A 27,175-nucleotide genomic window follows, 5' to 3' on the forward strand; every position below is an offset into this window, starting at 1 on the left:
CCTCCCGTGGCCCTACCCACTTTGGTGCAAATCCCAGCTTCTCAGGCACTACTTTACCATTACCCGCTCTACTACATTGGGCACTCTCACTCTCTCCATGCCTCCTTCAATTTCCATATCTCATATGATCTGCTGATCTTTGGCCTCCTGCCTTAACCCGTGCAATTGCTTGCACAGTTCCTTCACAAATTGCATGACCCTTTCCCTCACAAATCTGCCTTTCTCATTCACAGTTACAACACCACCTGGCAGTCTCATAGCCCTTCCTGTCATTAGCTCATATGGGGTTAAGCTGGTTGTTCTATTGGGTGTTTCCCTAAGTCCCATGAGGATGCTGGGTAACGAGTCAGCCCACCCTTTCCCTATCTCTTGGATGGCTTTTGCTAAAGCTTTATTCAGGGTCCTAATCATTCGCTCAGCCAATCCTGAGCTTTGTGGGTGATACAGCATGTGAAATTTCTGTTTTATTCCCAATAACCTGCATATTTCCTTTACAATCCTCCTTGTAAAATGGTCAGAATCTATTTGTAATGGTATGCCCCAGTTTTGAATTACCTCCTCTGCCATTATTTGGGCGACGGTCATTGCTGAGCAGTCCTGAGTGGGGTAAGCTTCTATGCACCTGGTAAACTGATCGATGATAGCCAAACAGTAGGTCTTCCCTCGATTAGGTGGTAGGGATACCGGAAAATCTAACTGCACTTGGTCCCTTTGGTCGGGGTTGGTGCAACATGTGGATTTTAAAAGGCCTCCCTGGGTTGTGATGGGCGCATACTATGTATTGTTGGCAATTTTTAGCCACTTTCCTTCCCGTACCTTACCACCAACAACACCTGTTCATTCTTCCCAACGTGGCTTCCCGTCCATGGTCCGAGTTCCCATGGTATATTTCCATTTAGGTTATGTTGGATGCAGTTCGGTGCTACCACTCTTCCCTCTTTCTGCCAGACACCATCGGTGCTCCTAACTGCTCCATGCTTCTCCCACTGTGCTTCCTCTTCCTTCCTGATGCAGCTCTACCATGTTTACTTCCCCTGGCCCAACTACTACCACAGCTATCTGATATTCTGGGCCCTTTATGGCTGCTTCCTTGGCAGCCTAATCTGCCTGCTGGCTACCTCGCTGAACAGGGTCTGTACCTTTCTGGTGTGCCTTAACTTTCACCACTGCAGCCTCTATGAGGTCTCATAACCATTTGCTTCAGGTTGTATCTGTCTTCCCCCTGAGGTAACGTGTCTTCTACGACTCCATGCGATCATGTAATTGTGCACTACTCCAAATGCATACCTACTTTCCATGTATATGTTGTGAAAGTTTAGAAATTAAAGATGGCTGGAGCTTCATCCAGAGTCGTGCCAATATGTTTTAGCTTTAGAGTCGCACTGAAAATCACTCCTACCCAGTAATTTGAATCTTTAAATCTAGTTAATTCCCCTCAGCCCTGTAGCTTGCAGGATTTTTGATTAATTGTCAAGTGTCTCCAAACTTCTCAGTTTCTCCTTTTTTTTTGAGTTTAGGTTGCCCATTGTTTCAGACCTAAAATGTTTGTTTCCAAGTTCCAACTAGCAACATCCAAAATGTAAAATAAATTCCCATTGTTCTCTTGAGAACTGTGGCAGGAGCTAAAATCCTCCAATCGTTAACTTTGCAGGAATTTTTTAACCCAAGACCAATCCAACCCAACTCAGAATTATAATTACTCCAAACATTTCAAAATAAAGTAAGCTTGCCTTTAATCCAAATCATAAAGTCACACGTTCAAACACACAAACATCATGCAAACAAAAAATAAATCCACATTCACACACAGACAGAAAAGAGTAGCACCTGCTTTTAATGGAAGGAGAACACATAAATTACATGAGCAGCCTTGTGGTTCTTTCTTCAATTGAGTTTCCAACGACTGAAATTAAAAAAAACTAAAGAAAAGTGAATTCTTACAAGGAAGCTTTCAACATTCTTACTGCAAAATGCAAAGAAGCCTATAAGCCTTCACACAAAAAGAAAAGCAATCAGTTTCTCTCAGCTCGTAAATTTCAAGCAATTATGACTTAAGTCTTCCATAGCCACAGGCAAGCTTTTAAACAGACAGAACATGAGAACCTCACAATTCTTCAGTTAAAATAAGAAAAAAAAAACAGAATTTTCCATTCTCTTTCATTTCGTTATAGCTTAACCTATCTTTCCCCTCCCTTTAAACCAGTTTCTAATTCCTCAGGTTATCTGTATTACCCATTCTGCACTGATTCAAAGTCTCAAACTCATTCTCACCTGAACACATTACCTCCTCTAAAAAAAACTTCCTTTTATATCTGGGGGAGATGTGATAACACACAATCCCAACACTAATTCCATTAGACCATGTTTATAATTCTCACATTTAACTGGTCACTGAGTTCCCACAAATCCACAATTAAACCTTATATTAAATTGACATAAGCACACTCAATAATCGCATTCAAACTTTCATATTTCCATATACCCCTAGAAATATGAACTATTCTGAGAGGAACTCAAAGTGCCAAAAGTATCCCCAGATCACGAGCTCCAGAGGAGAGGGAAAAAACAAATTAGAGTTCAAACTCATTTAAAGTCTGAACCTTAATACACATTAAACAACCATGAAAAAATCTTAAAAACATCTGCAAGACCAGACCACAAAGGTTAATAACCCTTTCGTTCACTGACACAAAAACAGCACTTACAGACACACAAGGGTATCACATTCAAACAGGAAAACAAAATATACCAAGACATTTACTCTCACACACTTGTTTCCCTTTTTTATCAACAGTATTCTAGACCGCTGTGGTGCTACCAATGTAATTTTTACCAAACATTCCCTGACTCCTGTCCGTGATCCACCCGTCGTTTTACATTTTACTTATGAAATTCTTATGTTTATCTGCTATAAGCCTAGTAATGGATACTCTTGTCCCCAGTCCAAATCCCTGTTCCCTTTAGGTGGCTCCGCGACAGCCATCCTATTTTGGGTTCTGACCTTATTGTGCGGTTTGCAATCCCCACCAGTGTGATTCCGACCCTTGAGTTCTGACCTTCCTGCACTGTTTCGGGCTCTACCAGTGCAGTTCCGACCCTTTCCCTGGCACTTTTACTGTCCTGAGCTCTCCAATCTGGTTCTTTTGATACTCGCCCATGTCAGTTCAGTCAGGCTAACTGCCCTATCCAAAGATGGTAAATTCGAATGTACTCACCCATCTTGCAGTGCTGACTTAGTGACCTGATGCGAGTATCCTGCTGACTACACCAGTTGTTGTGGTGAAATTGACACCTCGGCAACTCGGATACGGTTTTCGATGTTTATTCAAGCGAATGCAGGGAAAGCCTGTCTTATTCAATCCAATCCAAGTCAGTACTCTGCCCTCTGAGTTGTTACATTGCTTTTCATGCATTTAGTCTCTATCCTTTTGTGACTGCAGATGTGCCTTGGTCACCTAGGCTCACAATCTATCACAATAGGTGTTAAGTACCTTAGACCAATTGTCTCATTTTACTGTGTATCTTGGCATTCCAGTGACAGTCACGTCATTACCTGCAATTGCTGTCACAATGAATGCGAAGTGTTGCAGGCCCCCTGTCTTGTCTTTCTTAGCACTCTAATGACTGGAACCTATCTACTTATAATCACTGTATTCATATCTACTATGAGCTAAAAACAAAAAAACTGCGGATGCTGGAAATCCAAAACAAAAACAGAATTACCTGGAAAAACTCAGCAGGTCTGGCAGCATCGGCGGAGAAGAAAAGAGTTGACGTTTCGAGTCCTCATGACCCTTCGACAGAACTTGAGTTCGAGTCCAAGAAAGAGTTGAAATATAAGCTGGTTTAAGGTGTGTGGGGGGTGCGGAGAGAGAGAAAGAGAAAGAGAAGTGGAGGGGGGGTGTGGTTGTAGGGACAAACAAACAGTGATAGAAGCAGATCATCAAAAGATGTCAACAACAAAAGGACAAAAGAACACATAGGTGTTAAAGTTGGTGATATTATCTAAATGAATGTGCTAATTAAGAATGGATGGTAGGGCACTCAAGGTATAGCTCTAGTGGGGGTGGCTGGGCTAGTTTTTACTTTGTCCTTTGACTAGGCTAACATATGTCAAAGATCCCAGCAGCCTTTGCTTTACAGGCTCCTTCATAATGCCTTTTCATGGCTAAAACTACTACTGTGATTCTAGTACTTCAACTGGAGCTACCTACTCATATCATGCAATAGTACAGCATAGAAGGAGGTCTTTTGGCCCTTCAGGTTAGCGCCAGTGAGTTAGCAATCCCATTAGTCCCATTTCACAACTCTTTCTCAGTATCTCTACATTTTTTTTCTCCGACAAGTATTTATCCAATTCCCTTTTGAAGGTTATTATTGAACCTGTATTCCCCACCTGGTTAGACAGTTCATTCCAAACCCTAACCAATTGTTGTGAAACACAAAGATAATGTAAGTGAAGTAAAGTTAAGATTTCGCACAGCAGCTCGGCCGTTTGGAATTCATGTCCTGCAGTATGTGGGAAGTCGTGGATGCTGCCGGTGACCACGTGCAGAAAATGTCACCAGATCCAGAAACTTGAGCTCTGGGTTTCAGACCTCGAGCTGGAGTCACTGGCGCATCCATGAGACTGAGCGCTATGTGGATAGCACGTTCAGAGAGGCAGTCACACCGCAGGCTAGGAGCATGCAGGCAGAAAGGAAATAGGTGACCACCAGGCACTCCAAGAGAATCAGGCAGGTAGTGTAGGAGTCCCCTGAGGTCCCTCTCACTAATTGGTTTTCCCTTTCTGATGCTGGTGCAGGCATTGGTTCCTTGGAGGAGTGCAGTCAGAGCCAAGTTTGTGGCACCACAGGTGGCTCAGCTATGCAGGAGGGGAGGAAGAAGAGGGGAAGAGCAATAGTGATAGAGGATTCGTTAGTTAGAAGAACGGACACAGGCGTTTCTGTGGCCATAGACGTGAGTCCAGGATGGTATGTTGCCTCCCTGTTGCCAGAGCAGTTGCAGGCCATTCTTCTGGGGGAGAGTGAACAGCCAGAAGTCATGGCCCAGGTCGGTACCAATGACTTAGTTAGAAAGGGGGGATGTGGTCCTGAAAACAGATTTCAAGGAGCTGGGGAGGAGATTGCAAAGCCGGACCTCGAAAGCAGTAATCTCGGGATTACTTCCAGTCCCATGTGCTAGTGAGCATAGAAGAGGAGAATTGAGCAATTGAACACATGGCCGGAGGACTCGTGTAGGAGGGAGGGCATCAGATTTCTGACGCATTGGGACCAGTTCTGGGGCAGGTAAGTCTTGGACAAGATGGTCAGGCTGAATCCTAGCAGGACCAGGACTAACATCTTTGCAGGGAGATTCACTAGTGCTGTTGGGGAGGGTTTAAACTAAATTGGCGGGGGAATGTGTACCTGAGAGGGAGCTCAGATTGGGGGAAAGCAGAACTGTTAAAGGAATTGGAAAAGTAGAAAGCAAAAAAAGACCGACCAAGCATAGGCAAGCATCAAATAGGGTCAGAATAGAGAATAAAGTTTAAAAAAATAGAATTAAAGGCACTCTATCTGAATGCATGTTGCATTCACAGAAAAGTTGATGATTTGAATGCACAAATTGAGGTAAATGGGAATGATTTAATTGCCATTGTGGAGACATGGGGCAGAATTTTCTGCCCGTCAGGCAGGCGGGCCCGACCCAATCTCCAGCGGGCGGGGAGCCAATCCCCAACGGAGAAGTGGGCCCCACCGCCATTTTAAGTGGGTGGGCCAATTAAGGCCCGCCCAGTGTGACGCCCATCGGGAAGCACTGTGCGCTTCCTGTGCAGGTGGGGGTGATTCCCCAAATGTGAGAGTGCGCTCTTTCACACATGCGCACGAAAGAGCGCCCATCTCCCTGAGGCTAAATGCTGCCTCAGGGAGATTGCTGACAGCTTTATAAACTTTAAAAATAGGAAAATTTAAAAATCCTTAACGTCCCCCTCATGTGACAATGTCACACGAGATGGGACATGTTAATAAATTTCACAAACTTTAATAAATTTTTTAAAACCCTAATGAAACCTCATCCTGCCGGTAGATGAGGTTTCATGTTTTTTCAGAAGCCCACCGGGGCTCCTGGCCTGCCCACCAACCTTAAGGTTGGACGGGCAGGTCCTTTAATTGTTTTAATTATGCTGTCAATCGCCTCAATGGGTAATCCCGTGTCATTTTCACACTGGCAAGCGGGACCCACCCCCTGCTCGCCGACAGAAAAATTCAGCCCATGGCTACAAGGTGACCAAGATTGAGAACTAAATATCCAAGAATATTCAACATTTAGGTGGGGTAGGCGAAAAGGAGGTGGGGTAGCACTCTTAATAAGGGACGTGTGCTTGCACACGAACAGGAGAGAGACCACATCCTGAGTGAGACACAGCCAAAGTTGGTATTGGCAATTTGGTGCAAAGTGGGAATTCAGTGCATAGGGGACAAAGTGCTCTTTGCATTTTTCCTTTCTATCCAACTTCTTAAATCTTCAGAGCGTGGGTCTTTCCCTGCTGTAGCAGTAGAGGCTACAAGGGAAAGAAATTACTGGTGAGTAGTGGGTAAGGTATTTACTACTTTAATCGCTTATAGTTTAAAATCTTTTTGGGGTTTATACTCTACCGTAACAAGGATCAGGAAAGAAGGACCCTAGAGTAATTGACTTAAAAGGTTTAATTTAAAGGTATAAGCCATGGCAGGAGCGCTCAAAGCCATGGTGTTTTACTCCTCGTGCTCCATGTGGGAAGCCGGGGACATTTCCAGTACCCGGGACCAGGAAGTGTGTCCAGCTGCATCTCCTGGAAACTTGGGTTTCAGAGCTGGAACGGCGGCTGGGGACACTGCAGCATCTGTGAATCTGAGAGCATTGTGGATAGCACATTTAGGAAGGTGGTCACACCGAAGATGAAGGGACTTGAGGAAGGATGGGAATAATTGACCACCAGGCAGTCCAAGAGAAACAAGCAGGTATTTCAGGAGTCCCCTGGGGTCCTGCTCGCAAATCGGTATTCCACTTTGGACGCTGATGAGGGCACTGGTTCGTCCAGGGAGTGCAGACAGATCGTTGTTTCTGGCACCATCTTCTGGCCTGTCTGTACAGGAGGGGAGGAAGGGAGAAAGAGCAATAGTAATAGGGGATTCTATAGTCAGGGGAACAGATAGGCACTACTGTGGCCATCAGCGTGACTCCAGGATGGTATGTTGCCTCCCTGGTGCCAGGGTCCGGGATGTCACTGAACAGCTGCAGGGCATCCTGAAGGAGGAGGGTGATAAGGCAGAGGTCATGGTACATGTTGGTACCAATGACATAGGTAGAAAGAGTGATATGAGGTCTTGCATCAAGAATTCAGGGAGTTAGGCAGTAGACTAAAAAGCAAGACCTCTCAGGTTGTAATCTCTGGATTACTCGCAGTGCCACATGCTAGCGAGCTCAGAAATAGGAGAATAATGCAGGTGAATACGTGGCTTAAGAGTTGTTACAGGAGGGAGGGTTTTAGATTCCTGGATCACTGGGACCGTTTCTGGAGAAGGTGGGACCTGTACAAGTGGGACAGTCTACATCTGAACCAGAGCAGAACTAACATCCTTGCAGGCGGGTTTGCTAGTGCTGTTGGGAGGAGTTTAAACTAATTCAGCAGGGGGAGGGGACACAGATGTTAGCAGAATAGGGACACATCATAATACAGTAAAACAATCAAGTTAGAGGGAGTACAGCTGCATTAAGCTTCAAGGGAGTAAGGCAAGGCTGGATGGCCTCTACTTTAATGCCGGGAGTATTACAAGTAAAACGGATGAGTTAAGGGTAGGATTGACACGTGGAATAGTAGCCACCACTGAGACATGGTTGAGTGAAGGGCAGGATTGGAAGCTCAACATTCCAGGATATAGAATCTTCAAATGAGATAGGGTAGGGGATAAAAGAGGAGGAGGCATTGCATCATTAGTTTAGGAGTCAGTTACTGCAGTAAGGAGAGAAGATATCTTGGAGGGGGCATCGAATGAGGCTTTGTGGGTAGAGCTTAGGAATAAAAAAAAATGCAGCCTCATTGTTAGATGTTTATTACAGACCTCCAGGTACTCAGCGGGAAATTGAGGAGCAAATATGTGCACAGTTTATAGAGGTGTGTAAAAACAATATTAGGTGATTTCAACTTTCCCAACATTAATTGGGATAGACATAGAGTTAAGGGCTTGGATGGAGTGGATTTCTTGAAATGTGTTCAGGAGAACTTTTTAGGTCAATATGTAGAGGATCCAACAAGGATGGTGCAGTGCTGGACCTAATTCTGGGGAATGAAGCCAGACAGGTGGCTGAGGTGGTGGTGGGTGAGCATTTTAGCAATAGCGACCACAACATGGTACAGGTTAAGTTTGCTATGGACAAAGAAATCGACAAGTTGCAAAAAAATGTTTTGGATTGGGGGAGAGTGGATTTTAGTAAAATAAGGCAGGATCTGGCCAAGGGAGACTGGGGACAGTAATTTGTGGAGAAATCTACAGAGGAACAGTGGGGGGTGTTCAAAACGGAAATGGGGAGAGTACAGGCTCAACATGTTCCCTCTAGGGTGATAGGAAGGATTATCAAGCCCAGAGAACCATGGATGACAAGAGATATTCAAGTTACGATGAGAAGGAAAAGAGAGGCTTTTAGCAGGTACAAGGGAAGCAAATCAGCAGAGGCATTAGTGGAGTACAGAAAGTGCAGGGTGAAGCTTAAGAAAGCAATTAGGAGAGTAAAGAGGGGATATGAGAAAGCTCTGGCTGGTAAAAGTAGGGAAAATCCCAAGATATTCTATGCGTATATCAATGGGAAGAGGATAACCAGGGAAAGAGTAGGGCCTATAAGGGATCAAGGGGGAAATCTATGGGTGGAGCCAGAAGACATCACTAGAGTGTTGAATGAATACTTCACATCTGTCTTCACCCAAGAGAATGAGGATGAAGATATCGAACTCGGGGAGAGAGACGGCGAGGTTCTTGATTTAGGAAATGACAAGGTATTGGAGGTGCTGGCAGGCTAAAAAGTGGACAAATCTCCAGGTCCAGCTGATGTGTCCCAGACTGCTGAGGGAGACACGGGAGGAGATCGCAGGGACTCTGACCCAAATTTTTAATTCCTCTCTGGCCACGGGGGAGGTGCCAGAGGACTGGAGAAAAGCTAATGTGGTTCTGCTATTTAAGAAGGGTTGTAGAGATAAGCCAGGGAACTACAGGCCAGTGAGTCTCACGTCAGTGGTAGGGAAACTATTGGAGAAAATTCTGAAGGAGAGAAGGCAAGGTTTGATCAGGGAATGTCAGCATGGCTTTGTCAGAGGGAGGTCATGCCTAACAAATTTGATTGAATTTTTTGAGGAGGTGACCAGGTGTGTCGATGAGGGTAGTGCGATTGATGTAGTTTATATGGATTTCAGCAAAGCCTTTGACAAAGTCCCACGTGGGAGACTTATAAAGAAGGCAAAGGCACCTGGGATACTGGGTAATTTGATAAGTTGGATTCAAAATTGGCTTAGTTGTAGGAGACAGAGGTGATGACAGAAGGATGCTTTAGTGACTGGAAGCCAGTATCCAGTGGCATACCACAGGGATCTGTGCTGGGTCCCCTATTATTTGTCATTTATATAAACAACATAGGTGACTATGTGGGGGGTAGGATTAGTAAGTTTGCGGATGATACAAAGATTGGCCGGGTAGTCAACAGTGAGGTTGAGTGTCTTGGGCTACAGGAAGATATAGATGGGATGGTCAATTCGGCAGATAAGTGGCAGATGGAATTTAACCCTGAAAAGTGTGAGGTAATACACTTTGGAAGGAGTAAGTTGACAAGGAAGTATTCAATGAACAGTATGATACTAGGAAGTTCTGAGGAACAAAGAGACCTTGGCGTGTGTGTCCATAGATCTCTGATGGCAGAGGGGCATATTAGTGGGGTGGTGAAAAAGGCATATGGGACACTTGCCTTTATCAATCGAGGCACAGATTACAAAAGTAGGGAGGTCATGTTGGAGTTGTATAGAACCTTGTTGAGGCCACAGCTGGAGTACTGTGTGCAGTTCTGATCGCCATGTCATAGGAAGGATGTGATTGTACTGGAGGGGGTGCAGAGGAGATTCACCAGGATGTTGTCTGGGATGAAACATTTAAGTTATGAAGAGAGGTTGGATAGACTTAGGTTGTTTTCGTTGGAGCTGAGAAGACCGAGGGGCGGCCTGATCGAGGTGTACAAGATTGAGGGGCGTGGACAGGGTGGATAGGGATCATCTGTTCCCCTTAGTTGAGGGTCAGTCACAAAGGGGCATAAGTTCAAGATGAGGAGCAGGAGGTTTAGGGGGTATGTGAGGAAAAAAAATTTTTACCCAGAGGGTCTGGAATTTACTGCCTGGGAGGGTGGTGGAGGGGGGTTGCCTCACATCCTTTAAAAAGTACCCAGATGAGCAATTGGCATGTCATAACATTCAAGGCTATGGGCCAAGTGCTGGTAAATGGGATTAGGTAGGTAGTTCTGGTGTTTCTCACGTGTCGGTGCAGACTCAATGGGCCGAAGAGCCTCTTCTGCACTGTGATTCTGTGAGATCAGCACATTGGTAAGAGAGGATCTTAGATCGAAAGATCAGATGTAGAATCAGTTTGGGTGGAGCTAAGAAACAGCAAGAGGCAGCAAACATTAGTGGGAGTTGTTTATAGGCCATCAAATTGCGGTGCTAATGTGAGGCACAGTATAAATTAGGAAATTAGAGATGTATGTAACGTGGGTATTACGGTAATAATGGGCGACTTCAATTTACACACCGACTGGGTTAATCAAATCAGCACTAATGCTCAGGAGGAGGAATTCCTGGAGTGTGTATGAGATGGGTTCCTGGAGCAGTATATTGAGGAGTCAACTAGTGATCGGGCTATTTTGGATTTAGTGTTGTGTAATGAAAAAGGGCTGATTAATAACCTTGCTGTAAAGGAGCCTTTGGGAAATAGAAATATGATGGAATTTTGCATTAAGTTTGAATGTAATATAATTCATCCTGAAACTCGGGTTTTAAATCTGAAGAAAGGAAATTATGAAGGCATGAGGGGCAAGTTGGCTATGGTAGTTTGGGAAAGTACACTAAAAGATTTGACAATTGACAGGCAATGGCTAGTACTTAAAGAAGTACTACATGGTTTACAACAGATATAAATTTCTCTAAGGCACAAATACCCAAAGGGAAAGGTAAATCAACTGTGGTTAACGCAACAAGTTAAAGATTGCATTACATTAAAGGAAATGGCTTATAAGGAAGGCAGAAAAATAGGTAAGCCTGAGGATTGGGAGCAATTTAGAACCCAGTAAAGGAGAACTAAGAAACTAATAAAGAAAGGGAAAAGAGAATATGAATGCAAACTAGTGAGGAACATAAAGGCAGACTGTAAAAGTTTCTTTCGGTATGTGAAGAGGAAAATATCAACAAGGACAAATGTGGGCGCATCACATGTGGGAACAGGAGAATTTATAGTGGAGAACAAGGAGTGGAGAAACTAAGAAGTTACTTTGCATCAGTCTTCATGGAAGAAGATACAGAAAATCTCCCAGTAATGCTAGGCTACCAAGGGACTTGTAAAACTTGTAAAAGAAATTAGTAATAGTAAAGAGGCCGTACTTGAAAAGTTAACTCGATTGAAGGTTGATAAATCCCCTGGACCAGATGAACTTCATCCCGGAGTGTTGAAGGAGGTGGTGAGAGAGTTAATGGATCCATTATTCATACAAAATTCTTTAGACTCTGGAAGGGTTCCTGTAGATTACAAAGTAGCAAATGTATCCTCTCCATTTAAGAAGGGAGGAAGAGGGAGAATGGAGAACTACAGACCTGTTAGTTTGACGTCAGTGGTAGGGAAAATGTTACTATCTATTATTAAAGATGTGATAACTGGACATTTAGAAAGGAATTGTAAAGTTAGACCGAGTCAGTATGGATTTATGAAAGGGAAATCATTTTGACAAATTTGGAGTTTTTCGAGGATGTTACTTGTAGCATAGATAAAGGATTTTCAGAAGGCTTTTGATAAGGTCCCACACAAGAGATTATTAAATAAAATTAGAGTGCCTGGGATTGCAGACAGAAAGAACATGTGCACACATTTCGCCTGTTTCAACTAAACAAAATAAGTGACATCCATTCGCTGCTTCATTCCTCAGGGCAGTGCCTTGACCAATCAGGGTCAAGCTGCCTGCTTTAAATTTCAAGCAATGCCTGACAGTTAACTGTCAGTCACCATTAACTGGTGCATTCTCCATGGCATTGCCTCTGCTAATTGGAGTCCACTTGTTAACCAATCAGCACTCTCTTCACATACAGTATAAATTGTTGTTTTCCCCTTATATTGGTATTCTTGCAGAGTCCTGATGAATGCAAGACGAAAAGCTTAGACCTATCTTTTTTTAGCAATAACGGTATTTTAATACTACATATTAGAAGGTACTCAAGCAGATATGTTTAATTAATGAAGTTGGTGAACCCAACATCATAAAAGCAATTCAAGTGTCTTAAAGTAACTTAGCATCAGCTGGCCTCTACTTTTAATGTGTCGACATTATATTCAATTGCTATAATCAGCAAAGTGTTAGTTTATGGTTAGATTCCTTGTGTAGCTAGCAAGTTAACATTTAGCAATAACAAGTTTGCAGGATGTGTTTAAACTCTATTTAGTTCTGATTATTGCTGGTAAACGTGTAGCATTAACAATCATTATTTGATCTTATACAACCTCGTTCTTCTAAGTTGGCATAGTGGAGGTCACGCCTTCCTCTGAGATGTTTCTGTTTTCCTCAGGGTCAACAGGAAACTAAATTTCCAGTCTTTGCTGTAGTATTTCTTTTTTTCCAAGGTCTGGTCACCCCAAACCTTACTTCTGTTCTTACAGACATAACGCTTACACACACAATGATGCACTTACGCTTAAGATGATAGGATTCCCTGTACATCATTTGTTAATCCAAACGTTTGAAAATATCAGACTCTGGACTTACATGATATACAACAAAACTAATGTTCAAATTTACAATGGTGATTTTATAGAGGTAACCATTAATAGGCAGGTTATGCAATATGAATAGTAAGGTACAATAGGTGTGAGGTCAATTAAGAGTTTGGGATATTAACATAATAACATTTTTATTTTTCAGAAAGCTGAGTGGATGACCACCACTTGTAACCATGCACTTTATGCTATCTGTGACGTATTCACTCAGTACTTTGAAGTACTCAATGATGTCCTTCTGGATGATATATTTGCACAATTATATTGGTGTGTGCAGCAAGGTAAGATTGACAGAAAAAAGTATTAACGAGCAGTACAGTTTTTGCTATCTCTCCTACTAAGACAAAGTACCTTTTTGTAATACAGAATATATGGAAAAGTAAGATTTTGAGTTTTCATTTCAGGAGTTGTACATTACCTGTAATGTAATGGATTATTGAAGTTATAAATTGAAAATTTACCTATTTGGAATAAGTGTGTCTGAACATCTGTACTAAAAGAATGACCAGACATGTTGGGCTATTAAATTACTTAAATGGTTTAAGCCCAATAACTCTGAAGTGTGAAGCAATAAGTTCTGAAGGTGTACCACAAGCTGTCCCTCACACTTTAAAATCTAGGAGAAAACTCTATATTTGCTAACATGCTTGCATGTTACATGCTTTCAACAGCAACTTTTTTTCTGTTGGTTAAGTTGGGCAGCAGTACTTCCGTGGGATGAAAAATCACCAAAGTACTTTTTAAACCTGACTCCCCATCAGACTTAAGTTATACACCGTAAGGTGTGAAGTCCAAGCAATGAGAGTTGCTCTGCAGGAGATGATTTTGTCTGCACAGGAGTCAGATTGACTAATGTCCAAAGTATAATGTACATTTTTTATAGATGCAGACCCATTTCTACTTTCAATTAAAATAGCTGTATAATTGCAGACTTAAAAGGCTATCAACCTAAGATAGGTTGACTTGAGAAGAATATGTCACTTAAAATCAACACCAAAGTAGTTGTTCTTCCTAGTGATGGGGTAAAGAAGTTATTCAAATTTCACTTTATTCTGGCTGATCAAAGATGAACATTAATGCAGTTTGTGGAAAATTTTGTGGATAGACCATGTAGACTGGAGGGATGCTCATCACTAAATTTGAAAGGTGTACTCTGTATTTCCTGATTTAATCCAAATTATGCAAACTGAGTAGTACATAGATGATAGACTGGAGGAATGGCTGCTTGTGGTCTGAAAAAGAAATGTTATGTTGAAACCTTAATTTACACAGCAGCTGCACTGTCACCTTAGAATGTTATCACTTGCACCTAGTTACAGTAGTGTAAAGTCAGTCGGTACCTGAACTTGCTGTGAAACAAAACAAAATTAAACTTCCTATAGGAGAGTTGTTATGCTTTCCTCTAGGGATAGTCAAAATGCTTTATACCTATGCCATAGCTGTAGTATGAGTGCAACCATACATAAATTGTTGAAAAAAATCTTCCTTTAATCTATTAATAAGTCTCATTTTTCTCAGATAATGAACAACTAGCTCGGTCTGGCACTAATTGTCTGGAGAATGTTGTTATTCTCAATGGGGAAAAGTTTTTGCCAGAAACATGGGACAAAACTTGCAACTGTATGTTGGACATCTTCAAGACCACAATTCCTCACGCGTAAGAGACCTCTTTAATGGGGAAAAAACTTTTACTTTTCCTTACAATGCATCCTGTGTCATGCGGTTTATGTTAATCCTGTAGGAAATGTATTATTAAATTTTAAAGTATGTTGTATCACTGCTTAAAGGTTATCTAACAAAATAAAGTTCCAGTAATATGTTAGTAAAAGAAAATATGCTGTGCAGTCTCGAATGGCTAAAATATTAAATGTTTGATTTTACAGATTTTATTCTTTCTCACTGGTTTACACCCCTTCCCCCTTCTGAACGAATCAATATCTTGGATGAGTATTGTCCAGAGGGCATCAGTGTCCATTAGCCAATTAGCAGATATTCATTCTTGAAATCAGCAGTTAGTGTTAGCAGCTTATTCAATCTTGTTTGCATCTCAATCAAGCCCATTGTTGTACTCGCCCAATGTTGCAATCAGTACACTTCAGTAATGACTGCTGGATAGAAATCATAAGCCAGTTTTCCTGTTCCTAACCCAGAGGTTTTGAGGTTAATTATCGTTCCACTACCCCCAACTAGCTAAGATCAGATCACTCTGTAGACTGAACCTGGTACTTTCTTGGTTTATTTAGTTCAGCTACTCATTGGATATAAGATTTATCCTTTAATGTATAAATTCGGTATGCAACTTAGTTCTGGTGATAGACTCAAATCATAGAGGTGACTTTATGAAGTGGGCCAATATAAGAAAAAGATTTTACCTTCTGAAATTTTGCAGAATACTGCAGCTCATTGCATTTGATAACTACTGGTTGCAAAATGGTCAATTGAGCTTTTTGGTTTGTTAGAAATAGGCTATGAAGTCTTATGCAGTTTGTATTTGACCTTCACCAAATTTGAAATGTATTTCCTGATTTAATCCAAATTATGCAAACTATGTAGTACAAAGTTGATTAATTCTAGGTGCTGCAAAACATTAGAGTAGAAATGAGTGTTGGGGCACAGGTTTATTTTTCCTTTCTCTGAGCTCATAATCTGAGTGACACTGCAGCTAGAAAGCACTCGTCGCTGCACAAGCTGAAGGCAAATCAACAAGATAACTTCCATCTAGGTTATTCTGTTGTGCCTCTTAACTGCCAACTATGGACATCATTGTTGGCGTGGGAGATAGTTGTCCTCCCTCAGATAGAGAATGGGTGTAGTAAGGGAGAAAATAAGTTGGAGTAGAGCGTACATGCATGAGGTTAGAATACTTCAAATAAAGTTTTTAAAACCTATTTGCAGGACTTCATTTTGTGGTGATTCCCCCTTACTAGTCTGGAAATATTAAAGCTAATGTCCATTCTGTCACTTTGGCTGATTGGCTGACTAACTTAGCACACCCACTGTTGAGACTTCGGATCTTCTTTATTTATGTGGCTCAATGTCACACCAGCTGGTGCATTTACCCACTGAACTGACAGGAGAGTTCCTAATATTGCATTTTATCTCAAATAGGACATCTCTTTGTTGATCAAAGTTACTGTTCTAAAATAATGCATTATGTGCAATATATATCACAGATTTGTTGTTTTCACAGAATTCTTACAGTGCAGAAGAAGGCCATTGGGCCCATTGTGTCTGCACCGGCTCTCTGAGCATTTTAACTTAGTGCCAATCTCCTGCCTTTTCCCTAGAGCCTGGCAGAGCCAAACAGAGCCTGGCAGAGCCAAATAGAACCAATCAGAATCAATGGTTTCCCCGTAACATTGTTTCTGTTTAAATAATCATCTAATGCCCTCTTGAATGCCTCAGTTGAATCTGCCTCCAGCATACTTCCAGGCAGTGCATTCCAAACCCTAACTACTCGCTGTATGAAAAAGTTTTTTCTCACCTCGCATTTGCTTCTTTTGCAAAACACTTTAAAATTGTGCCCTCTGGTTTTCGCCCCATTTACAAGCAGGACCAGTTTCTCCCTACCTACTGTATCCAGACCACTCATGATTTTGAAAACTTGTATCAATGAAATTTTAGTGGTAGTCTTATCTCCAGTTTGATCATATGATTCATTGATTTTTATAGACATGTTAAATAATAGCAGATCAAATTTGCATTTCACTTTGCTGAAGGATTTGCAGGAATTGTAACATTTCTATAGGCAACAATATTAATGAATTTTGCTGCACAATAACCTTACAAATGTTATTGCAATGTGATTTAGTTGTGAAAATTGATGTATTTCATCGCTCAGATTTGCATTTTTGTCTAAGTTCTGAATTCTAGATTTAAATGATGAAATTCTAATTTGAATTACTAAAATGCCAGTGTATATTGCAGGATATTTTTGTGAGGACTGCATTACAGAATCTTTTAGTTTTGATAGCATTGTTTAAAATCAATTTTTCAGTTGCAACAGAATTAATTTTGCTATAATTTGTGTATTTTAGATTATTATCATGGCGACCCTCATATTCTGAAAGTGACGCCTCATTACAAGCTGATGCTGGAGAAAAACAGTTGGTATGCATTGCATTATTTCCCCAATTAGCATATTGACTTGAGATTCCAAAAAGAATGTTACTGTCAACCAGTTTTTAAAATATTAATGTGGCCTTCAACTCCATACTTGAATTCTGGCGGTTATTTTGTGTTAGAGTCAATTTAAAATGCTTTTTATTAATATATATGTATTAGATTAAATACAGTTCTGTCTCCTCAAGAACTGTTCCACTCTCCTTAAAATCGGCCAGCATCACCCCTCTCAAAAAAAAACAAACCTTAGCTTTTCCATCCTTACAGACTATCACCCCATCTCCAATCTTCCTTTTTTCTCCAGTGTCCCTGAATGTGTTGTTACCTCCCAAATCCAAGCCCATCTTTCCCAGAACTCTGTTTGAACCCTTCCAACGTGATTCCTACCAAGTAGTGAAACATTTCTTATCAAAACCACAAATGCCATTAATTATTACCCTGATAATGGGAAAGTATCCCTCCTTGTCCTTCTCAACTTGTTTACAACCTTTGGCACAGTAGATAACATCATTCTACTCTTGAGCTTCGTCGTCATCCAGTTGGGTAGTACAGCGTTCACCTAGTTCCATTCTTAACTGTCCAGTCATAACCAGTAAATCACCTGCAATGTCTTCTCTTCCTACTTCTACTAACACTGTTACCTCTGATGTCCCTCATGGATCTATGCTTGCCCCCCCTCATATTTCTCATCTACATGCTGTTTTCAGTGCCATCATCCAAAAACACACAGCCCCAAGTTTGGACATCTATGCTGACAACACCAAGCTCTACCTCACCATCATTTTTCTCAACCTCTGTGCTACCTCTAGATTGTCAGACTGCTTATATGATATCCAGTACTAGATGAACAGAAATTTTCTCCAACTGAAACATTTTGCCTTCAGTCCCTGCCAGAAGCTCTATTCCCTAGCCAGCAATTCCATTGCTCTCTACAGCATCTGTCTGAGGCTGAGCCAGACTTTTATTTATTCATTCATAGGATGTGGACTTCGCTGGCTGGGCCAACATTTATTGCCCATCCCTAGTTGCCCTAGAGAAGGTGGTGGTGAGCTGCCTTCTTGAACTGCTTGTGGTGTAGGTACACCCACAGCACTGTTAGGAAGGGAGTTCCAGGATTTTGACCCAGCAACAGTGAAGGAACGGCAATCTATTTCCAAGTCAGGATGGTGAGTGACTTGGAGGGGAACTTCCAGGCGTTGGTGTTCCCATCTACCTGCTGCTCTTGTCCTTCTAGATGGTAATGGTCGTGGGTTTGGAAGGTGCTGTCTAAGAAGCCTTGGTGAATTCCTGCAGTGCATCTTGGAGGTGGTACACACTGCTGCTACTGTGAGTCAGTGGTAGAAGGAGTGAATGTTTGTGGATGTGCCAACCAAGTGGGATGCTTTGTCCTGGATGGCGTCCAGCTTCTTCATTGTTATAGGAGCTGCAGTCATCCAGGCAAGTGTGGAGTATTCCATCACACTCCTGACCTGTGCCTTGTAGATGGTGGACAGGCTTTGGGGAGTCAGGAGATGAGTTACTCGTCGCACGATTCCTAGCCTCTGACCTGCTCTTGTAGCCACAGTAGTTATATGGCTAGTCCAGTTCAGTTTGTGGTCAATGGTAACCCCCCCCAGTGGAGGATTCTGTGATGGTAATGCCATTGAACAGCAAGGGGTGATGGTTGGATTCTGTCTTGTTGGAGATGGTCATTGCCTGACACTTGTGTGGTGCGAATGTTACTTGCCACTTGTCAGCCCAAGCCTAGATATTGTCCAGGTCTTGCTGCATTTGGACATGAACTTCTTCAGTATCTGAGGAGTCGTGAGTGGTGCCGAACCTTGTGCAATCATCAGCGAACATCCCCACTTCTGACCTTATGAAGGAAGGAAGATCATTGATGAAGCAGCTGAAGATGGTTGGGCCTAGGACACTACCCTGAGGAACTCCTGCAGTGACCTCCTGGAGCTGAGATGACTTACTTCCAACAACCACAACCATTTTCCTTTATTCTAAGTCTGACTCCAACCCGCGGAGAGTTTTTCCCCTGATTTCCACTGACTCCAGTTTTGCCAGGGCTCCTTGATGCCACACTTGGTCAAATACTGCCTTGATTTCAAGGGCAGTCACTCTCTCCTCACCTCAGGAGTTCAGCTCTTTTGTCCATGTTTGAACTAAGGCTGTAATGAGGTCAGGATTTGAGTGGCCCTGGCAGAACCCAACTGGATATCAGTGAGCAGGTTATTGCTCAGCAAGTGCCACTTGATAGCATTGTTGAGGACCCCTTCCATTATTTTACTGATGATGGAGAGTAGACTGATTGGGTGGTGATTGGGTGGGTTGGATTTGTCCTGCTTTTTGTGTACAGGGGACATACCTGGGCAATTTTCCACATAACCGGGTAGATACCAGTGTTGTAGCTGTACCGAAACAGCTTGGCTAGGGCCGCAGCAAGTTCTGGAGCACAAGTCTTCAATACTATTGCCAGAATGTTGTCAGGACCCATAGCCTTTGCAGTATCCAATGCCTTCAGCTGTTTCTTGATATCACATGGAGTGAATCAAATTGGCTGAAGGCTGGCATCTGTGATGCTGGGAACCTCCAGAAGAGGCTGAGATGGATCATCCACTCGGCACTTCTGGCTGAAGATTGTTGCGAATGCTTCAGCCTTACCTTTTGCATTCGCAACAATCATCCAAAAACACACAGTCCCAAGTTTGGACATCTATGCTGACAACACCAAGCTCTGCCTCACCATCATTTTTCTCAACCTCTGCGTTACCTCTAGATTGTCAGACTGCTTATCTGATATCCAGTACTAGATGAACAGAAATTTTCTCCAACTGAAACATTTTGCCTTCAGCCCTTGCCACAAGCTCTATTCCCTCGCCACCAATTCCATTGCTCTCTACAGCATCTGTCTGAGGCTGAGCCAGATTTTTTATTTATTTATTCATTCACTGTTCACTGGTGTCACATTTGTCCCTGAGATGCAATTCTGACCCCATATCTGTGACATCACACAGACTGCCAACGTTCAACTCCATGACATAGTTGATTCCGCCCTGCCTCAGCTCATCTGCTGCTGAAATCATCATTCACGCCTTTGGTATGTCTAGACTTAATTATTCCAACACGCTTCTGACTGACCTTCCATCTTCAACCCTCTAAAATATAAGCCATCCAAAGCTCTGATGCCCATGTCCTAACTTGCAGCAAACCCTATTCACCGATCACTCCTTTGCTCACTGACCTACATTGCCTCCTGATTAAACAAAGCCTCAATTTTAAAAGCAAAATACTGCAGATGCTGGAAATCTTAAGCTGAAACAGAAAATGCTGGAAAAACTCCGCAGGTCTGGCAGCGTCTGTGGAGAGGGAAACAGAGTTAACATTTCAAGTCCAAGTCCATGACTCTTCTTCAGCACTGTTCCAAACAAGAGTCACATTTGGAACAGTTCCAAAGAAGAGTTATATTGCACTTGGACTATTAACTCTCTTTGTCTCCACAGATGCTGCCAGACCTGCTGAGCTTTTCCAGAATTTTCTGTTTTTGCCTCAATTTTAAAGCCCTTGTTTTGAAATCCCTCCAGGGCCTCACTCACCATATCTTTATAACCTCCGGCCGTACAACCCTCTGAAATATGTACGCTCCTCAAATTTGGGCCTGTTGGGCATCCCCAACTTTAATTTTTCCACCATTGATGCACATGCCTTCAGCGTGCAAGACACTAAGCTCAGGAGTCCCCTAACTACACCTCTCCACCTTTTTATCTATCTTTACTAAAACACTGCTTAGAATCTACCTTTTTGACCAAGCTTTTTGACTATTTGATTTTTGATTACTTGCCCTTGCCAAGATTTTGCAGTAGTAATGGCAGCAAATCTGTTGCTGTCATTACTGCTCTGAAACTAGCAGCTTCTGGAGCCTGCCCATGCACTGTTAAGCACAGAAATCTAGAAGTTGTTGTCAGTGGTTTAGCTCTTCATGAGAGGGTGTGTTGTTAAGATCTCCCCCACTATGCAATTGATTAGAAATTATTGAACTGATTAAAATGTCCATTCTTTCGCTTGTAGTTTCACTGTAAAAAGCCCTTGAAAAAGTTACAGTTTGTTGAACAATGTGTAACTGTTTTTAAAACATGCTAAGTTCATAATTGCTGTTAAAAAGCCTCACTGACCCTGAAAGAGTAACTTTATTTTTTTGAAAGCCAGATTTTTCCAATATAAGATACTCCACGTCTTTAAAATAATTTAAAAATGTTTGACATTTTAGCTTCACTCCTTAGTCCCATGTGTATGTCCCAAGGCATAGTAGGTAATTACACAAAAGAAGAGCACATATTGTTGGGGATGATATATTATTATGGATCAAGGATTAGCTAACTAACAGGAAACAGAGGGACAGGATAAATGGGTCATTTTCAGTTTGGCAAACTGTCGTTAGTTGAGTGCCATAGCGATCAGTGCTAGGTCCTTAACTACTTATGATGTATATCAATGACTTGGATGAAGGGATTGACTGAATTGTAGTCAAATTTGATGATGATACAAAGGTAGGAAGAAAAGCAAGTTGTGTGGAGGGTACAAAGAGTCTGAAAAGGAATGCAGCTAGGTTAAGTGAGTGAGCAAAAATTTGGCAGATGGAATATAATGTGGGAAAATGTGAGATTGTCTACTTTGGCAGGAAGAATGGAAAAGTAGAATATTATTTAAATGGAGAGAGACTGTAGAATACTGTAGTACAGAGGGATCTCAGTGCCCTTGTATGTAAAACACAAAAAGTTAGCATGCAGGTACAGCAAGTAATTTGAGAGCAAATGGAATGTTAGCATTTATTGCAAGGGGGAAGGAGTATATAAGTAAGGAAGTCCCGCAACAACTGTTGAGACTGCAACTAGAGCAATAGTGTACTGTTTTGGCCTCCTTACTTAAGGAGGCATATATTTGTATTGGAAGCAATTCAGAGAAGGTTCAGTGTGCTGATTCCTGGGATGAAAGAGTTGTCTTATGAGGGAATGTTGAGCAGGCTGGACCTGTACTCATTGGAGTTTAGAAGAATGAGAGGTGAACTTATTGAAACATCTTAGATTCTGAGGAGGCTTGATAGGGTAGATACTTAGAGGACCTTGCCCGTCATGGGGGAGTCTAGAACTTGGGGTCATAGTCTCAGAGTAAGCAATCTCCCATTTAAGACTGAAGTGTCGAGGAATTTCTTCTCTGAGGGTGGTTAGTTTTTGGAATTCTCTTCCCAGAGACCAGTGGAGACTGACTCATTGAATATGTTCAAGTTGGAGTTACAGATTTTTGATAAGGGGGTCCAGAGTTACAGGGGGAAAGCAGAAAAGTGGGATGAAGGCTGCAGTCGAATGGTGCAGCAGACTTGATGGGCCAAATGGTCTACTTCTGCTTCTATTTCTTATGATCTTGCCTCACAATCGTTCATTTATTTCACTATGTGTAAAATTTAAAAAGATAAAATTTGAAGGGTTTCAGTGGTTTTTACTTCCTGGTTAGTTGGACAGCTTGAGATCCCCTTGACTTGATGCCAGATTCCAGCTGATACCAGGAAAGGGTTGTAGACAGCTTTCTTTCAGATCAATGGCAATTACTGTTCCTTCACTACTGACAGAAATATCTAGCCCATATCATCTTATGTGGCTTACTGTCAAATTTTTGATTTGATAATGCCTCTGTGAAGCACCTTGGAATGTTTTACTGTATTAAAGCTGCAATATAAATACAAGTGTGTTTTAAAAATGAGCTATTCAAACTTTTTTACTCATGTTTATGATAATGGAAGAGAATCTTTTCTATTCTTTCATGGGATGTGGGAGTCACTGACTAGATCACCATTTATTGCCTACCTCTAATTTCCCTTGAGAGGTGGTGGTGAGCCACCACTTTGAACCGCTGCAGTCCATGTGATGTTAGAAAGAGTGTTCTAGGGCTTTGACCCAGTGACAGTGAAGGAGGGGTGATATAGTTCCAAGTCAGGATGGTGAATGACTTGGAGGGAAACTTGGAGATGGTGGTGTTCCCATCTATCTGCTACCCTTGTCCTGCCAGATGGTAGTGGCTGTGGGTTTAGAAGGTGCTGCCTAAGGGGCCTTGGAAAAATGTATGCAGAGAAACACCTTTGACCACAAATCCATCAGGCAGTGGTCAGCACATAATGTCCTAGAGGCCCTGTGGGTAAAGGAGATGGTGGATCCTGTCAGATGGTTCCCCGAGCAGACTGTTAAAGTCATTTGGCAGAATGCCTCATTGCCAGAACTTCCAACAAGCACCAGGAGGTAGCTTGGCTGATGGTGAGAATGGTCCTCCCTGTCAGATCTTTCCTACATGCCAGGAGTCTCAACCCCCCCCCGCCGCCCCCCCCCCCCCCCCCCCACTGCGCACGGTGCCCTCGAGGTGGCTGTGGTGGGGAAGAGACTGTTGTTCACCTCCTTGTGGAATGTGCCTTTGCAAAGAAGGTTTGAGAGAGATGCAGTGGTTTTTGTCAAGGTTCATCCCGAGCAGTTCTGTGACACAAGATTCTGTGCTCTTTGGGCTGTTCCCAGGGATGCACACTGAGACAAATATCAACTGCAGCTGGAGGATCATCAACTCGGTGAAAGACACTCTTTGGTCTGCCCGAAACATGTCGGTCTTCCAGTATAAAGGATTGTCCCCGAATGACTATTGCAGACTGGCATATTTCAAGAACTAGGTGCTGAGGGAAGCACTAAAGCTTGGAGCAGCCACTGCAAAGGTACAATGGGGAAAGGTCGCTGTCTAAGATCTTTCAGCCATAGTGCACCGAGGAGTGGGAAATTGTATAGACACCTTGGGCTGTTTGACTCACAAGGAATGTATGCAGTGAATACTAAATGTATCATAATTGTATTGCAGCATCTTAGAGGGCAACATGATCTATGTCGATAACTTGAATAACATTGCACTGTCTGTCATGACTGTATTGAAATGTCTGTAATGTTCATAGATCATGAGGTGTTTCAATACAATCAATGTGTAAAAGTTGAATATGATTGCACTTTTTGTGATGGCCATTTTGAAATGTTCTGTAATGTTCTTTCAGATATTTTATGAATAAAGTACATTTTTCCAAAAAAAGGGAACTTGGAGGTGGTGGTGTCCCCATGCATCTGCTGCCCTTGTCCTTCTAAGTGGTAGAGGTCATGGGCTTGAAAGGTGATGTCAAAGGAGCCTTGATGAGTTGCTGCAGTGCATCTTGTAGCTGGTACATACTGCTACCAGTGTGTGTCGGTGGTGAAGGGAGTGAATGTTGAAGGTGGTGGATGGGGTGCCAATCAAGCGGGCTGCTTTGTTTTGAATGAGCTTCTTGAGTGTTGTTGGAGCTGCACTCATGTAGACAATTAGGGAGGATTCCATCACACTCCTGACTTAGGCAGTGGACAGGCTTTGAAGAGTCAGGAGGTGAGTTACTCGCTACAGAATTCCCAGCTTCTGGCCTGCTCTTGTAGCTACAGCATTTATATGGATAGACCAGTTCAGTTTCTGGTCAAGCGTAATCCCAAAGAAGTTGACAGTGGGAGATTGAGCAAGGATAATGCCACGGGAAGATGGTCTCTTGTCAGAGATGGGATGGTCATTGCCTGGCACTAGCATGGTGGGAATGTAACTTACCACTTAGCAGCCCAAGCCTGAATGTCTTGTTGCACATGGACATGGACTACTTCAGGACCTGAGTCACCAGGAATGACTGAGTTACAGTATAGTAATTCATTCATGCTGTTCAAATGATGGAATCAATTATTCATCTTTAAATTAAAGAGTATTAGCTGTTGACAGTACAGGACATTTGACCCTGCAAATCCTTGACATTGCCAAATGGCAATTAATTTGCTACTGAGCTTATTGCCCCTTGTCGGTAATCTCATCTTTAACCTTCTATATGCTCTCTACCCTCATTGATTCCATGTAAGGGCATGTTACAGGAGACCAGAGGCCCCTTCACCCTTAACCAATTTCTCCTCTCCTTCCACTTCTCTGTTTCCCCTGAAAAAGGCTTATTTTCTTTCAAAAAGCAATTTTTTAAAAAATGAAAATAAATTAGAATGGGAAAGGAAACTGGTGTGCCTTTGTTAGACATTCAAACCTCTACAAGGGCATGCAGTGCAATTATCGTTAACCTTTTGTAGCTGTCAAAGGCAGACAAAATTAGTTAACATCAAAATTCAACTTTTTTAAAGAAAAAAATCAAATAACTTTAAATGAAGACATTGCCTCTGACCCGTATGTTTTTTTTCTCTCTTCATATCCTTTTCTCTGACCTTTCTCTCTCCTCCGCCTTATCTCAGCTTAATATGTTTTAAAATTGAGAACAGAAAAAAAAAAACTTCAACAGATGCGTAATCAGAGAGCACTGTTGTTTCTTTAGAACCATAGAAAAGTTATGGTGCAGAAAGAGGCTATTCAGCCCATCGTGCCTGTACTGGCCAAAAAGAGAAAAAAGAAAGTAGCTGCTCGTTTTAATCCCACTTTCTAGCAGTTGGTCTGTAGCCGCGTAGGTTACAGCAATTCAGATGCACTTCCAGATACCTTATAAATGAGCTGAGCATTTCAGCCTCAACCACAAACTTAGGCAGTGAATTTCAGATGCCCACCATCCTCTGGGTAAAAAAGCTTTTCCTCATGTCTCCTCTAATCCTTCTACCAATCACTTTAAACCTATGAGCCCTGGTAATTGACCCTTCAGCTTGGGGAAACAAGCCTTTCCTGTCTACCCTATCTAGGCCCCTCATAATTTTGTACACATCAATTAGGTCACCCGTTAGCCTCCTCTGTTTTAAGGAAAACAACCCTACCCTATCCAAAACAAAAACAGAATTACCTGGAAAAACTCAGCAGGTCTGGCAGCATCGGCGGTGCTGCCAGACCTGCTGAGTTTTTCCAGGTAATTCTGTTTTTGTTTTGGATTTCCAGCATCCGCAGTTTTTTTGTTTTTATCCTACCCTATCCAATCTCTCCTCATAGCTGCAATTTTCAACACCTGACAATATTCTTGTAAATCCCCTCTGTATTGTCTCCAGAGCAATTATGTCCTTCCTGTAATATGGTGACATTATTATAGTTCCATTATTCCCTGCTTTTGTATTCAATACCTTGCCCAATAAAGGAAAGTATTCCATATGCTTTCTTGACCACCTTGTCCATCTGTCCTGCCACCTTCAAGGACCTGTAGATATGCTCTCCAAAGTCTAACTTCCTCAAACCCTCTCAATAACTTCCCATTTATTGAGTATTCTCTTGTTTTATTTGCCCTCCCACATTTTCCAGATTGAATTCCATTTGCCACTTCTCTGCCCACTCAACCAAACCATTGAAATCATTCTAGAGTCAACTGCTATCCTCTTCACTATAACTGGATGACCAATTTTTGTGTCATCTGCAAATTTCCCAATTCTGCCACTCACATTTAAGCCTAAATCATTAATATATACACCAAACAGCAAGGGCCCCAACACTGAGCCCTGTGGAACATCCAAAAGCATCCATTGACCATTACCCTTTATTTCCTGTCATTGAGACAATTTTGGATCCAACCTTCCATGTTCCCCTGTATTCCATGAGATCTCGCTTTGCTGACCAGTCTGCCATGTGGGACCTTGTCAAATGCCTTACTGAAATCCATGTAGACAACATCCACTGTGCTACACTCATCAATCTTCCTTGTTACTTTCTCAAAAAATTCTATTAAGTTACTAAAACATGATCTTCCCCTAACAAAACCATGCTGACTATCCCTGATCAACCCTTGCCTTTCTAAGTGATGGTTTATCCTGTCTTAGAATTGTTTCCAATAATTTGAAGTCAGATTGACTGACCTATAATTTTCTGACCTATCCATCGAGTCCTTTTAAAATAATGGTTCCTCAAGTAAATAATACGTTTGCAGATCTCCAATCCTCTGGGACCTTGCCTGTATCTAGTGACAATTGGAACATGATCCCAGGTCATCCACTATTTCCTCCCTGGCATCCTTCAACAGCCTGGATACAATCCATCTGGCCCTGGTGATT

At 42.2% G+C, this 27,175-nt stretch overlaps 1 protein-coding gene across 5 annotated transcripts in view; it reads left to right on the forward strand.

Annotated features, from left to right (window-relative positions):
* The window catches only part of arfgef1 (ADP-ribosylation factor guanine nucleotide-exchange factor 1 (brefeldin A-inhibited)), a 312,411-nt gene that overhangs the window by 227,831 nt on the left and 57,405 nt on the right, over positions 1–27,175 (forward strand). For all 5 annotated transcript variants that reach the window (XM_041189760.1, XM_041189763.1, XM_041189762.1 and 2 more), the window contains 3 exons: positions 13,174–13,309; positions 14,547–14,685; positions 17,066–17,138. In XM_041189760.1, coding sequence (XP_041045694.1) covers positions 13,174–13,309; positions 14,547–14,685; positions 17,066–17,138 — 348 coding nt within the window. The remainder of the gene's footprint in view (positions 1–13,173; positions 13,310–14,546; positions 14,686–17,065; positions 17,139–27,175) is intronic.

This window comes from Carcharodon carcharias, chromosome 6, assembly GCF_017639515.1.
Source record: "Carcharodon carcharias isolate sCarCar2 chromosome 6, sCarCar2.pri, whole genome shotgun sequence".
NCBI lineage: Eukaryota > Metazoa > Chordata > Chondrichthyes > Lamniformes > Lamnidae > Carcharodon > Carcharodon carcharias.